This window comes from Anopheles aquasalis, chromosome 2, assembly GCF_943734665.1.
Source record: "Anopheles aquasalis chromosome 2, idAnoAquaMG_Q_19, whole genome shotgun sequence".
Classification (NCBI taxonomy): domain Eukaryota; kingdom Metazoa; phylum Arthropoda; class Insecta; order Diptera; family Culicidae; genus Anopheles; species Anopheles aquasalis.
The window spans coordinates 26,244,544-26,260,827 of NC_064877.1; the positions used below are offsets into that span (position 1 = coordinate 26,244,544).

The following is a 16,284-nucleotide window of genomic DNA, read 5'->3' on the forward strand; positions in this document are numbered from 1 at the left end:
CCTAGTTACAGCTGTTCCAGCGACACAGAAAGTTCCTTTCTTCAGAAAGTTTGTAGAAAAACATGACATTCAGTTTTGATTTTAAAATGAAAAATAGAATGGTAAAGTGCATCGAACAATTCTTCAAGAGATAGGACTCTTCATAAAATGAACATTGATTGCTAACGAATTCCTTACGAATGGGTACATTTACTACAAGCTGCAATAATAAGCACTCAAACACTAGATAACAACATGAAAAGGTCGCTAGAAAAACCTTACAAGAACACATGAATTAGCCTTGCCGTGCAAGAATGTACACGAAAATGTAGCAAAAGTTGATCACGAATCACACGCGACAAACCATAAACATTATCTCTGGTTCGCGGAAAGGGTAAAACGTCGACCGCGCTGGCTGGTTGGCTGGCTTCCGTGGCTCAGCATCATGCTGCTCACCTCTGTCTCCCTCTATTGGTCCGTGGCCTCGCTCCGGTAATGCTGCTTTTCATAAAGCAACTACATTTTAATGATGGCCATAGAGGATTTATTCGCTTTTATGGCTTTGGCGGCACAGTGGAACTCTACAGAGTGCTACTTTGTGACCACATACCCCCGGCCCCCCCCCCCCCCCCCCCCCCCCCCCCCCCCCCGGGGAGCGCCAGCACTATAAGCTGCCGCAAACAATTAGATATTATCGGCGATTTGTCACGTTACTTTACTGTTGGCTGCTACGATGTTGGCAAAAGATCGCATGAGGGTTGCGTTTCGCCGAAAGGGAGCTCCCGTCGGTATTACGGATACCGATCACCGTACACCCGGTATCCCGATCCTGGTTTGGTCTCATTACTTACCGGGTAGTGGCAGGGGCCACCGTGCATGAGTCGTCCCAATGTGGGCGCCGCACACGACTGCATCGACATCGCATCGCACTGGCGCACTTATCGAACACAATTTATCTCCGGTATCTTCCGAGAACCCTTCGACCGTTCGCCAACGCTGATGATGATGATGACGATGATGGTGATGATGGTGATGATGATGCTAGTCAGCTGGCTGGCTGCAGTCTCGAATGGGGCGATCGGGGCAAGTCAGAAAACTTTGCAAAAGGAAGCTCACGATTTGGCACGATAAGATCAGCAATCGCCTCGGCCGGCCCGGTTGGCAGTGACTTACGAATTTGGTGGCCAACATTCCACAGACACACTGGCCGACACAGTTTGAGCTGCAGTTCCCCACAGACACGTGGTGGTCTACGTGTGCTTGAATCATCATCGAATGTTTCCGCCATCGAACGTCAGCTGCACCTTATTCCCACCCAAATGGTGATCGATAGTGTGCCAGAAAGGACTCCTTCCCTCTGTGCACCTTCTCAGCTGCACTCGTTGGCGTCGCCTTGAAGAAGCTCGAAAAAGGCGGTTTTTGTGTGAGTGGCTGTGTAGTGGTGTGCGGTTGCACGTGGCTTTCAGTCTTCCTTGCGGCAGCAGCTTTATAGTGCTGCGGACCTGCAGTGCGAATGATAGCGCATAAATTTTGCATAATTCTCCCATCAATCCGACCCGATCCTTCTATCGTTCGTCTATCGACAAAGCGAGGTGGAGGAGGAGGAGGAGGAGGACAGCGACGCGAAAGATCGAAACCACTGTTTCGAGTTCGGCCCCAGGAGTTCTTTGCGCTAATAGCTATCGGGCGGACGCAGGAGCACCGGCTTGGCACCGGTTGCGGTTGCGGATGATGGTGATGGTGATGATTGCTGAATGATAAAATTCAATAACACGCCGCGGGGGTGGGCAAAGGGCAGAACTACTTCTCATCATCGACATCGCGATGCCAATTATCCGGGAGGGAATTGTGAAGTAATTAAGATAAGCACGGAACTGTGACTGGAATGTTTAAATCCGGCCACGTGCCCGTCAGGTGAGGCACAACTCGGGGCCTCTAGTGGCTCGTAATGCAGCTGCACTGCTACGATGCCGAGTGGTTGAGCGTTTTGAGGGTTTAGAGCAGCAGCAGAGTTTGTGGTTTACACGGAAGTCAGCACTTTGCCGCGCGTTGGTGGCAAGGATGTTTGTTGGCGCAATGCCGAACGGAATCTGATGTGCATATCGACAAAGGGCAGTGGTCTCAAACTTGCGATCAGTGGCCACGTTCACGGTGTATATGCATGTTAAGTTTGGTCATTATTTGTATGTTCTATGCAATTTTATTCTATGCATACGTTGGAATTGAAGATTGATGATATATTTGCAGTGTTTGGAAAATTGAATGAAGAAACATTTATTCAACATTTCAGCATTTGCATTACAGTAAACATACGGCTCGTCCGTCTTTATATATGTTAAAAAAATCAATTACAAACCCCTCGAAGTATGCAATTTTACCGATTACCTGGCGCCTCCATTATTGGGTTTCGATAACGAAGCTACATCATTTCATTTTCCCGGCGTGGCGACCAGTTCTGAGATTGCCTTTACCTCTCTATCCCTCCAAATTATGTGGCGAAATAGCTCACGGACTGGTTTGTATTTTAAATTGCGGCTCATTGACTGGCTTTCTTCTGCGGCACGCATGCGAATGTGCGTTTGAGACCCCAGTTCTAAAGCATGTTCTTTTGATTGTTTAGTAAAATATGTGCATCGCAAAAATCATTGTTTATTGAACTGTTTCAAGTGGAATATTCTCTTTGGTAGGGGCGAGAAAGTGTTGCTATCTTAGTTCTACTACTTTAGGGAGGGCTTCGGTATTTATTTTTGTTTCGTGACACATATTTTTAACATATTTCCCTGAATGCTGATCCTTTCGAGAATATTGTGTAAAATTTTTGGATCAATCGAAGCAAAACTGACAAAGATATAGATTTTTGAATATCAACGCCTGATACAAGGCTCCATGCAGCACGCTACTTTGAAGAGTGTTTCCCAAAACCAACGAGTTCAAAGTCGTTGCCCATCGTACCGTAAAAAATACTGAACTGATCGATTCGAATTTTTTAACACATAATCTGTACACTCTTTGCCAGCTGGCCCCGTCGAGATTTCAAGAAAATTGTTGACACTTTTTTTTAAACAAATTTTATAAAACCTTGTTTTTAGGCAAAATGACAAAAAGCATAACTTTATCAACTTCAAAAAATCAAAAATCATCTTTATCAAAAATCGAAAAATGGCAAATTTATCAAAAACTCGACGAGGCCACCTGGATAATCTTATAATCTTTCAAACGAGTATCGATTTGTATTTTTCTGATCACCCATCACGCAGCTACGATGGCGTAAAAAGTATCTTATCAAAGACACGACTTTTTAAATGTGATGCCATAGATGAAGTTTTTATTAAATCTTTCCCAAAATAGATCTTTATATTCTTCAAAAGTTGCAGTTTAATATGCCATTCATTTGAAAGAATAAAGTAGAATGGTTGCGTCACAAAAAATCGTGAACAATAATCCTTTTTTTGGCTAGAAATTACCACAGCCCCCCCCTAAAGAGTTATACGCATAATTCCGTTCAAAGTACTATGTATTCTTATCCGTAGCATAGCATTTTGAACGCCTTAGGCGTTTAATCCTGGTTGTTACGCAGGGTTTTGGGGGTACGATAGCATCAATAGCCCAGTTTCTATAGACTATTTGGCCAAGATCGACTGTTTTTGTCACGTCACCAACTTATTGCAAATTTTACCAGAAAGTGCGACAAACACAGAATGTGTATAGTGTATGCCTCGTGTAGGCTGACTACTGGACCTATATTACCGCCCTTGAGTTTACTATTATTGCAAAAAATGCCTTTTATGCAAATCAATAATTCGTTATTTGGTTATCCTTCTCATTCGCTTGCATTTAGTGTAAGATATGTATTGTTCATAAATACTGGTCTGGATGACCAGTACATCAAACATCAAAATATGTTTAACCACCACCCTACGACCCTAGGAATTCCAATTGAAATAACAATCTGGATGCAGAACGCGCCAACCACCATCCGCCATTACATTTCACCTTTCGAAATCCTTCACGCACGGTATAGGTGAGCAGTCATGTGTCACTCTCGAGCTCCCGACCTGCCGTACATTACACACTGGAGCTAGTGGACAAGTTTCGTAGCTTTTTCGCCGTGAGCTTTCCACCGCCAACGTCATCGCATCGCCGTCGGTCCCGCCCGGTTAGATAATACCAAAGGAAAGCAAAACGCTCCCCTGCCATACCTCCCACCCCCCCTTCGTTGTACTCACACCCAAAACGCACACAACGCTTTCCGTATAAGGACTCCCTGCGTCGTCCCCACGGGGTTCGAGTCCGTGCCAAACACAGCAACACAGCAGCGAAGCAGTGCTCGGCGTGCCGCGTGCACAAAGAATCATTATTTAATCGTTAGCGTCGCCCGGTCGGGTTGCATTTCCGGTAATTGACAGCGCGAACGGCGGGAGTGCACGCGTGTACGTGTGTCTGTATGTGTGAGTGAGAGAACGAGAACTGGTCGGTAAGGAAGGGCGGAGGTATTCAACGTTTGTGCAAGAAATCAACATCACGGAGCCGGAGGCCTGCGCCTGCAACAACGGTACCGGTGCGAGAAATAGCCGTCGGTGCGATGGTGCGAGCTGTTCCGTGCTCGGTTCGGGTTTGATGATGGTATGCATGGGCTGGCACTGCAGGAAGGAGGGTGGGAGGGTGGGAGGGAGGCTTATGCAATGCGCAATCCAACCGTGGCCACGACGAACTGAGAGGGGGCTGCTCTCGGGAAATGGCTTTAAGTTTTCCCCTTTTTCCACCAACTGACGCATTAGTGAAATGATGGGTTGGCATCGCACGGACGTCCTTTTGCGGCCGCTGTTACTTTGATCGTTGGCCGGAGAGTTGGTCCGAGTAATGCGTCCTCGCACCATCCCGCTTATTAAAAGGGGTTCCATTGCGAACTCACGTAACGTAACGGTGACTGATCATCATCATCATCATTGGAGGAGGAGTGTTTTTATTTATTTATTTTCTCTTTCGATGAACGAAACCAACTTCCACCGATCACCGGGACCGATTTATGGTGGTCAGTGGTCTTCACGGGTGGCAGGGTGAGGGTGTCCGGTTCGCAATAAACTAATCGACGTCCGCCCAATCCATTCGCGCTCCAACTCAATATGACCTGACACTGAGGCACCAGTCGGTCGGTTCCGTGGAACGACACTTCCACCATTGGCGGAAATAATAACCCCCTGCTCCCGGTTCGTGGCCTCTAGCGAACAACCAAAACAAACAACAACAACAACAATAACAACAACAACCACACTCGCTGCCCTCGAGCCACCAAGGAACACCGTTTTCCCGCCGGAATGATGTTGCTGCGACATACGCGAAGCCAGAGGACGCGTCGAGGTTCACCCCTCCAAAATCCAAACCCCAAATGACAGGGGCGGCACCGGCTGGAGGGTGGCACGGGAAGGTGCGGAGGAAAGCAATCGGATGGAAACGGAATCGGGCAATCACAGGGTCCCACCCCACCAAGGGAGGAATGTCCTTCAAGACGGCAGAACTACATTCCAATTAGCGGTGACCTAATTTCGGAGTTTTTGCCGTGGAACCGGGGAGACGGAAGCAGCGGATCTGGAGCCATTCTGGAGCGGCTGAATGTCCTCGTCGGTCTCCTTGGTGCTCGGGACTCCCGACGGTCCCGAAGCGGAAACGAAACGAACGGGAGGTGGGGGTGCGCCCGCACGCAAACACGGCCTCGCCAAAGGATACGAAACCCTACCCCATAACCACACACCCATACACCCCGGCTAATGGTTGCCGTAACGCGGTGGAATGTGTAATGCGCGGCTGCCGGTGCCTCAAGAACTCGAAGACGATGTGACCCTACCACGGACAACACGGCAACGGCCGTTACGGCCGACCACGGACTGTGAAATGTCCTGACTGTGTGCGTGTGCGCGGGCCTGTGTGTTTTAATGGCATTTACTCACTCACTTGACGAATGTGCTGCGGTTAGGGTTTCACTTGATTAGCCAGAGCCGAGCCAGAGCCGGTCGTGCGGTCGTGGTCGTGCTCGAATGCTTCAATGGGCTACCAGTAGCACCATCAAGCCACTCGACCGCAAAGACTCGCGCAGAGTTAGAGTCGGAAATGTGGCCGCGCTTAAACTTGGCCGCCCCTTTGTGCGCATTCCCTCTTTTCGATGAACTTTACCGAAATGATGATGATGATTATGGAATGAATGATCAGTTGTTACTGAGTGTTCTGTTGCAGATTTTGTTTTTTTGTTGATTTTTGACCACAAAAAAAAAATGCATTTCTTGCATTATCGGTTAACTGTTAACACTACATCGGGATCTTTAAAGTGGACGACCATGAGAGCAAGTGTTTTAATCGATTTGTTGAATGTTGCTGAACGCAAAAGCTGTGCAACGATCGTGGAGGCGCATGGTGTTTAAAAACATTGCATAATTTTAAGGGGTTTCTAATTGATATTTATGTGGATAAATAACGGCGAGGAAGGGTTTGGGATGAAAGAGGTGGGTGGGGGAAGGGGAGGGGTGGGAGTTGGTGCAATGTCGAAGGAAAGGAGTCATTACGTTCCAAATATATCCCTTCTACCCACTTCCCCTCCAACACACATGTATGGATGTGTTTATTTTCAAGCATCTTTTATCTAGAATCTAGCCGTAGATTCTTAAAATGTGGACACAGGCTACATAGAACTGAGCCTTATTTTAACGCCAGCGAACAGCAAAACTTTGCTGTGTTGCTGTGGTTGGTTGCCTCTTTTCAATTTTTTTTTACATTTTCCAACAATCAGTGGAATAATTTTTTCGGTAAAAAACAAATATCTAAATCATAATCAGATTGCATAATTTAGGGGCATAATTTTTTGACTACCGTGGGAGTGTGGGAAGTCGTAGGAGCGAAGTACCTTCCTTCAAGATGTTTATAAGTTTCTGGCACATTTTATCGGCAAGTGAATCACTAAAATTTCAATTATAGACCCCTAAAATAATGGAGTCTGATAGAGTTGTTTTTTGGCTGACTAATTTGTAATACAAGACATATCTTAAAACCATTCTTAAAGTCCATTTAAAAAGTCGAGGAGTGGTAACGTAGCGTTTCCACCATCGAACGCTCGCTCATTACCGTCGATCAGAACTTTGCATAATTTTGAGGAAAAGCCTATCCATAGAAAATTCTCCCTCTCCGTAAACTAATGCTAGTTGCTCTCGCGGGTCTGTGTGTGTCCAAATGCCTCTTCTAAGCGTGCCCCGGGAGGTCCAGCAACCGAAATCAAACGACCACTACCTAAACACACGTACATCGAGACGGAGTGGCAGTCCCAAAGGATTCTAAAATGCATGTCCAAACAGATCCGGGTGGTCTCGCTGGGAAATGCGGGAGTTTTGAACCACAAACATATCCTCCCCCTACCCCAACCAGTGGCACGTATACCGTGATGCACGCACACGCATTCACACAACACATCAAATGAGGTCGCGGACCTTGAGCGGAAAGGTAAACGCTTACGGTGGTGGTGGTGCATCGATATGCACACGGCTGAGCTGTCGATAATAATGTTCAATCAATATTCCGATAATAATGCATGAACGTCGTTGCAACTGCTGCCAAGGGTAAGATCGCAGGTGAGACTGTTCTCCAGCCCTCTTTCTCCCTCTCTCTCATTCTCTCTCTCTTCTGGCCTCACAATAAACACCCAACAAACGGACACACGATAAACGAGCCTACCACCCTAAGCACATACTCACCGGTTGTCCCAGGCTGTCCCAGTCGCTGATGAAGGCGGCCGCCGTGTTGGAGTTTTCGCGCCGTAGCTCACTGAAATCGACCGCCGGGGATCCGGGCGGCATCTTCTGCAGCTTGAGTGCCAAACCCATCGTGAACACTTCACCACCGAGCTCCATCGTGGATATCGCTATCGGAGCCCTTCGCTTATCTTTTCAAACGAAAAAACACTCCACCCTCTCCGCTCCGCTCCTCTCTTTCTCTCGCTCTTTCTCTCTATCCACTACCACAAGAATCACTCCTCTTGATACTTCCTCTACCACGCAAATCCACTGCACTTTTTCCTCTCGCCAGGGCACCAGGGAGGACGCGCAGCCTGCTGGGCGTTGTTGCAACTCAAGTTGCACTGCCTGCTATGCGCTACTATTACTCGAGCGATCTAGTAACCAACTGCTGCTCGTGCTTCTGGTGTTGCTGCAAAGATGTGCTGCCCGACGACAACGACAACAACAACCGTAATGTGTCCACTGGTTGGGTCCGCTGCGTGTGGTTAATGGCAGCCCGCACCAACACCAAGTTCAACACCGATCGGACCGAGTTCATCCTTCCGGTCCGGTAGTACACCACCGCACAACGACGATCGGACAAACGTCACTGTACTGCACTGTCACCATGTCACTCGACTTGTTGGGCCCTCCTTGGATGCATTCACACGGGGACTACGGGGGTAACCAGCCCTAGGCCCGGGGTTGCTAGGCTACACTTCCAAACACACAGTCCACGAGGCAGAATCCGATGGCGCCTAGAGGACTGCAGCAGCAGCAGCTAAGGGGAAGAGCTCCACACGATCAGTGCTTGATGTCAAAGATCTCGAGCCCGGATCGATCTTTACTTCACCTCGATCACACACTAAAACACATGAACGCAAACACAAAACCCTCACACGGCTGTCGGTTTGCACATACTGCACAGAAACACACGAGGCACTCGGGGCCTACTCAGGATTGACCCAATTCCTGTTTTTTGAGGTTATGGCTGGCCCGAGCACGGTTCGCTCGCAGGTAAACCATCAGCCAGAGCACGTCGACCGATCCGAGCGTTTCGAGCTGGCAGAATGAAGATGCTACTGGTTGTTGTTGTTGCTGTTGTTGTTGCTGCTGGTGACTGGTGGTTGGATGGAAAATGGTTGGATTAATGTCGACAACACCTGCCGTCTGTGGCATAATGGTTGCTGCTGTTGCTGGTGGTGCTGATGCGCTGAAGTCTGAGGTCGCTTGAACCTGCACCGAACCACCGCATGGTGTGCCGCCGCTGTTGTGATGTGATGATGGCAAGGAACCGGACGTAACTGACCTCCGCATCGAACTCCGGGAATGGCCAAAGCAGCGACCAAGCCGAACCGAACCAACCAAACCAAACCGAACCAACCAACCAACCATCCACTGCCACAGCAAAACAATCAATGACCAGCACCTATTAGTCCGCCACCTGCTTCGGTTGGGTGGTGGTGGGGGCGGTGTTGCTGCTGCTGGCGGCAGGTTCCGAAAGGAAGGAAGGAAGAAGGTTCGGGACCCGGACCAACACACTAGCAGCAGCGTAGCAGGAAGTGAGATAGCGTTCCGTTCCGTAGCGTATATCCCGTACGATCCCGCACGATACGGTTACCGCCACAGTCGTTGTCGTAGTGACCCGCGTTCGTCCTGTTCGTCGTCCTCGCCATCGTCCTCGTCCACGACGTCGTCGTTGTCGTCGTCGGTGCAGTCGTCGTGTGCCTCCCGCAGCCTCATTTCTCGTTCAAACACCGCGCTCACCCCGTCGTTAGTCCCGAAAAGCGGGACCCGATCCCGATGCAGACCCGATCCCGAGTTCCAGCACCATTTGCTTCCCCCTCCTCCCGCGCCCGTGCGAACCCGAGCCCAGGTCCTGGTTCCTGGGGCAGCAACAGGGATTTCCGTGGAATGTAGATCAACCCTAACACCCACACAAGCGCCCTGCCCTTCGAGAGTGTGGTGGAATGGCCTACTGGGGTGGTTCTTCAGTTGCTGCTGCTGCGGCTGCTGCTTTTATTTTTGTTCTGCAAATCCTTCAGTATCGCTAGCCGTTTAGTTGTCGGTCAGAAGCCTCGGAAGCTTCAGTGCTCTCTCGAGAATGTTGTGTTTTGATTAATTGATTCGCAAAAGAGAGAAGCCAAGAACGACAACAACAACAACAACAACATTATTATATGAAAAAAAGGCCCAGATAGCAAAACGATAGCCGACAACCGTCCTCAATGTTTGCTCATCCTCTGGGAACTCCGGCCCTAGGCCTAGACCGCGTGCCACACGACGGCCGGAGAGTTCAAGCACCTACAACTGCGTGCGCAATTTTCGAATTTCGAACTTCCGGACGGGACGGGACGGTCTGGTCGGTCGGTTCGTGCCGCGTGCCAGCTCGGCAAGGATTCTGTTCCTTTTTCTGTCCTCTTCTGGCCAACCGGGAGGTCGTGAGCGCTTGGCTACTTGATGCAACGTGATGCCAGCGGTGCACGCCTCGCGACATGCTGCTCTTCCTAGTGCTTTCTCGCTTCGCGGTTCGGGTTCGGTCACGAACCTGCGAGTCGTGCTGAGAACGGCCACAACACTACTACCAGCACGGCGGTGGTACGGCTGGTACTAGGGCGATGCGGACTGGATGATGGCTGGCTGGCTGGCTGGCTGGTTGGTTGGTTGGTTTCCCGAAAAGTTCCCTGATCCCGACGAGGTGGATGTGCTCTAGATACCGTCGTTGCCACCGCCGCACACACCACATCGCCGAGCCGAAGCCACCTGACATTCTTCCTCCCGAACCTCCTCTCGCTTTTCGCCGTGGGAAAGCGCGACTAGCTCGAGCTAGTCCTTCGTCCGTTCGTACTCGCGCCGGACAACCTGGGTGAGCGGTGTCTCGAGCATAGGGTGGCTAGCATGGAAGGTGGCAGGCGGGCGGGTTGGTACGTGAAAAACGCGATCCGAAATTAGGTGAAGGTGAAAACGCGCCGCGTCGACCAACGTCGTCGGTGGCCACATACTGCACGTCGCCCAGGGTCCATAAACTCTCTCCCGAACTCTCTCTCTTTCTCCCTCCCTCTGGCTTTCTCTTCCCAGTTTGTTCGCTATCTCGCTCACGCTCGCAAGCGATGTTGTAACATGGAATGGCACGATCCACCAAGGAAACTCGTCGTCTTTCCAACCCAGGGAGCTCTTCCTCCCCTTCCCTTTTTTAAATCGGACAAGAAGAATTGTTTTGAAGAAAGGTACAATTCATATGGCCACCTGCATTGGCCAGTAGTCGACAGCGAAAGTGTATGCTACTGCAGACTGTGCTCCTAAAAGTGATGCCTGCTTTTGCTGAGGTGAGCAATGTACTAAATGTGGGTCGCAGTCCGCATTACACCTTAGCAATCGCGAAAGGAACGAAAATACTGCGAGCTAGTTCGCAATTTTTCGTTGCACAGAAGGAGGGCTAACATATTTAACGTTTTGTTTTTAATTTGGATTTTTTATATTTTTTCCTTAATGCCTTAAGCCTTTGTGAAGGTTTATAAAAATATTTTTATTATTCGGAGCAATACTGAACTACTACAAAGCAAAGCTACTGGAGTGATCCGTCTAAACACTTGTCCGTTTAAACACTTGAAAGGCACACAATTGATCGTGATTTTGAGCAATAAGTTCATACTTTTCCCGTAGTAATTATGTGAAGCTCGCCTTGTTAAGGAAAATCATTAAAAAGAATCACTGTGCCAACATTGAAAAAGCTAAATAAATTGAACACTCATCATCTAGCAAAAGAACCTATTTTAAAACGATCACGAAGCTGCAATGGCCGTCGCATAAAGTGCCTGTTTTGTAAGTATGCCCCCTCCTTGGAGATGGCGCCATGGTTGAATGTTTTTAATAATATGAATGTTTTTCCTCGAATAACCCGCTATTAGCTCTTGACAAGGTGTAGTTTAATACCATATCCGAGAGCAAAAAAAAGATTGAGTGTTTTTAATATAATAAAATGAAAACCGGTTTTTTTTGTTGGCTTCGGATGCACTCGCTTCCAAGTGCCACTGTTTAGACGCATGCAACAAAAAACAGTATTATGTTGAGATTAATGAATGTGCGTAATACAGGGTCTAATGCTGATGTTGTTAATGCTGTTGGCACAGTTGAGATCAATTACCACAATAGTTATCCTAACGAATAATTAAGAACGTTATCAAATTTGATCTCAACTTGCTCCATTTTTTTTATTTACTAAGGTATAATGATGTTTTAAAGATAAACATTTGACAAGATAAATTAGAATATCGCCAGTGGCAGGGTTCAGGGCATCCCACTGAAGTGAAATTACTTACTGACTTTCGATTAAAATTGTTTCCGGTAGGCTAACGAGCAATAGAATGAACGAGAATAGAATGAATTGAACCTTTGATATCGATTGTCTCAGATCTCTGACCCCTTTGCACAAAATAAGAGACATGGTTGCAACTTAATTCTTACTTCAAAACAGCACTCTCTGTGTATTCATATCCGACCCTATTCATAACAAACTATTTTTTTAGTGTCTTCGTAACTTACAAATGAGAATGTTTAACTACTTCATTAGATGGAACATCTGGCGTATTTCCTGTAAGATAACGATAAACTTCAATATCCCTTCTTATATTCCAAACTGTCACTACGTAGTGTTGCGTTAGTTTAATGTGCATCGCATTTATTGTGAATAACCCCTAGGATACTACTCGCAGCTACTCGACTCGGATGGCCACAATTAATCAGCTAATAACCATGAAGGAGTTAATCACCCACAAGCCCTTCTGCTGATGGTCTGGCGCTCGACAGCACACCGCCTGTCACCATTCACCTGCATTAACTGGAATTCGCGCGAAACGCGAATTTTCCCGAAGAACCTGCCCGATGTCGACCCTCAGGATGCGTCCTCCCCTTTTTTCCGAACCGAAAGCTGCTTCCACCGAGAGCGAAAGCTCTCTTGCTCTCTGCATTTCATTTCCTTGAAAGAGTACGAGTTTCCTACGGAGCGGACATGCAGCAGCAGCGGCAACAGCAGCATCAGCATCAGCCGACCGAACGACCGGTTGGTGGGTCGGTGGGTCACGAGACACTGCAAGACTTCGGCTACACACGGATGCACTTTTGTGGCCTACATATACCAACGCACAGAACAGCCGGCGCCTCGTACCCAAACACACATACACCAGCGCACGGCAGGCCCAGGTGAGACAGGTCCTTGCGGTGCGTTGGTGTACGTTCGCTGGCAAGGACGCCAGTCTGGCTGTGGGTGTGAGTTTGATTCGCTCGGGATGGCTTCGAGTTGGAGGCGCTTAGGAAATGTGTGGAGAACAGGGGTGGTGATGCCAGAGTGAGATTCGGTATTTCAATTGCGAGCGAGTGAGCGAGCGCGGACGCACGAGAGAGAGAGAGAGAAAGATGGAACGAGGAACAGGAACTAGAAACTGGTGTTCGGTGTTTCCGTCGTTACATAGACCGCGCTCACTCGCGCTTCAGGGTTTGGGGTTCGGGTTAAAGAATCGTGCTTTGCCTTTTTGCGAGGTCCTGCGAGGTCCTCGGTGGGGCACGGGGACACCCAGACAGGAAATAATGCTCCACTGTTTACATATTTTATGGCATCATTCGTACACACTCCGCTCCGCCTTCACTCCACTCCCCTCTCGGGGCGATGCCACGTAGGGGTCGTACCGGAATGGAAGGACGGATGGACGGAACGGGTGTGATAATGGTACGTTTTTCCACTTCGGTTAAAGTTGCCTGTTCCTGCTGCTGCTGCTGTGGCCGTTTGGGGCAGGTAAAGGTGTTTATCCGGGTGTTGTTGTGCTGGCGGGACCGAAGGAGTGGCTGAGGCCATCGACAAAATATAAGCTTCATTCCATTCCCTGCAACCTGTGCCGTGTGAGTGTGCTTTTGAGACGAAGAAAACATTCCATCCGTCGCTCCGTTGAACACCATTTGGGACGAGCTCTCGAAATGGCTTTTCCTTCGTCCACAAACACATATTCGTTCACCGACGTTGAAAGTTATCGTTTTCCGCCATTCTATATCGGCCATTTCCCCGTCCTAATCTTGCCTACCCTCTTTTCTTTCTCTTGGTGGACAGGATTGACGGATTTTTTGCCTCTCCGGAAAACTCTTGTAGTATTTTCAAGGGATACCCGAGTTCTCCCAGAAGTTTACTTCCGGTCCCACCCCGAAGGTACACGCGAGGCTCAGCACGCTCTTCACCTGCTTGACGGCTTTTCAGGAAACAAAAATCAACGAAAGAACAACGAAGTAAGGTGGCCATTACCGTCCAAATATGATGCCTTAAGGGCATGATGTGATGTGGTGGAAGCGGGGGTGAAGCTGTTCGGGTTGTAGATTGGCTTCTCCACCCCCCCCCCCCAAAACCCTCCTAATCTGACCTCGAGCCTACGAGCGGGATAGCGGGAGAATGCAAAACAAAAAAAAAACAATCTCTGCTTCACGTTGCCTTATCGTGAAACTTTTAAATCCCCTGGTCTTCCGCCTCTTCGCTGGGAGTTGCCTTTGTTTAGAGGCCAAGATGGTGGGGCCTAATGCCGCATCAATCCACCAAAGGGGCGTAACGTAAGCAAGCACAACAACAACAACAACAACAACAACATAAAAGTTTAGTAGTTTTTGGTCGGATTACACATCGTATCTTCTGCTCGTGCGAAGGTTCAGCGAAGGTGCCACAATCAACACAGTCCCTCCACTCGCTCGCTACAAAGCATTATCTGTGGGCTCGCTTGTGAATGGACACTACCCTGCAGGAAGAACACAACAACGGACATCTATTATCTAATCTTGACTTCGTCGGCCGTGCCGTGGATTTACTTATCGTGCGAACGCTAAGACGAACCAGCAGCCATTGCTGCATTGCTCCTCTGCGTAGACCTCTCCGGTCTGTCAGGCTGGGTGCCCGCGATAGGCGAGCCTGTCTTAAGCTTCGAGGGGAGGTCGGTTCGATTCCAATTTTCAAAATCGATAAAGCAATCTACCCACCAGTGCCGCACCTTTATCCATGCGGGGCCCTTTGTTGACCAAAGGGCAAGTGCGATAATGTCCGCCACGCGAGCAAGGCTCGTAGTATGATTTGCAGCAATAATTGCGGTGGTGGCGCCTGCATGTCCCTCGGAATAAGGCTCCCCCCCCCCCCTCCGCGGTGGATAGTGTCGCTGCAGCTACGAATAGTTTAATCGCCGCCGCCGCCAACTTTTCCAAGAGCCTGGACTGGAAAACGTTTATTTTTAGTATCAATCTACGGAGCCTTGGGTCGGAGATTTGGCTCGGTGGTGGCGCTGGTGCTCGTGCCACGATCTATTTGTGGCCCTTTGACCGTGGCGTGAATGATTGAAGGGTTTCGATTTTTGAGAAGCAGATCAGGAGGGGGGGGGGGTAAGTTTGTCCACGAAGGGTTCGGGTTTTCACAGTGGGACAGCCGTATTCAGTTCGGATGGCCATTTATTGTGAGATGGTTTTATATTTTGTAATGCTTATCGCTTCGTGATAGTTAGGAAAAATTTCCCTCAGTGTATCATTTGGTTTTACAATTTTAATTTATCATTTATCATGTAGTTTAATCATGAGACCCGTTGATGGCTAGCTCAATTGATCCGGTATAATATTATAAATATGCTGAGCATATTTCAAACAACGGTTTTGTTTGGATAGTTGAGAAACAAAAATTCATTTGGTTATTTCTTAACTAACCTCATAATTTAAAACACAGTAAAGCAGCCGGTTTGTGAGTGCAGAATATGATGTTATTATTAAAAACAATATCATAAATAAGGTAATAGAAAATAAAGATGGCAATAGAGGACCGTTTACAGGCGCATCTTATCGAAGCACGAAAGAAAATGTTTATGTATCATTGATACTTAAGCGCTATATCATTTGCTTGCCCTGTTATAAGGCTGGTTTTAAATGATGAAAGGAGTTGATTGCAAATTTTTAAGCTAGCTTTTCACTTCCCGGGAGTCAACAGATAGCATATCTCCACCGAATCTTATTTCACCATCACCGATGTTATCAAAAGTAATTCGAGTAATTTGCTGCTTCACGGGAGTGTGAATATCATTGTTTGCAGAACATTTATTCATCAAATAATAATTTACGAGAAATATAAATGCCTTAAATTGGGTAAGTACCAGAATTATAAAAAAAAGAGTATTACTTTTATTTAAAAACCATTGTTGTTTTCACATTCGATTCACATGAAGGCTGCAATAATGCTTCTCATATTAATAAAACGATACATTTGGTTATTTCTATGTTAATAAAACATTTAGAACAAATATAGAAATCAAAATTAAGAATGGAAGAAAACAAACTATTAAAACGGTTGTATCTTACTCAATCTCCTCAACATGCAAATTGGTTAGCATTTGTCTCATGGTTTGCTAAAGTAAAACTAGAAAAAAAATATGAGGTTTGTATCACAGCTCACATGTTTGTAATTAAAAAATGCGTTAAATTTATTTCGATCAACAATAAAGCTGTACGTAGCATAGAAGTAATGTAAAGATTTGCCATCATTCTCAGTATG

The 16,284-nt window shown here is 47.7% G+C and overlaps 1 protein-coding gene across 1 annotated transcript in view; it reads right to left on the reverse strand.

Annotated features, from left to right (window-relative positions):
* Nucleotides 1–7,889, reverse strand: part of LOC126580826 (neuropeptide SIFamide receptor-like) — an 83,402-nt gene extending 75,513 nt beyond the window's left edge. The window contains exon 1 of the mRNA XM_050244093.1: nt 7,713–7,889. Within this exon, the coding sequence (XP_050100050.1) occupies nt 7,713–7,868 (156 nt within the window). The 5' untranslated portion in view covers nt 7,869–7,889. The remainder of the gene's footprint in view (nt 1–7,712) is intronic.
* Between the last annotated feature and the right edge of the window lie 8,395 nt (nt 7,890–16,284).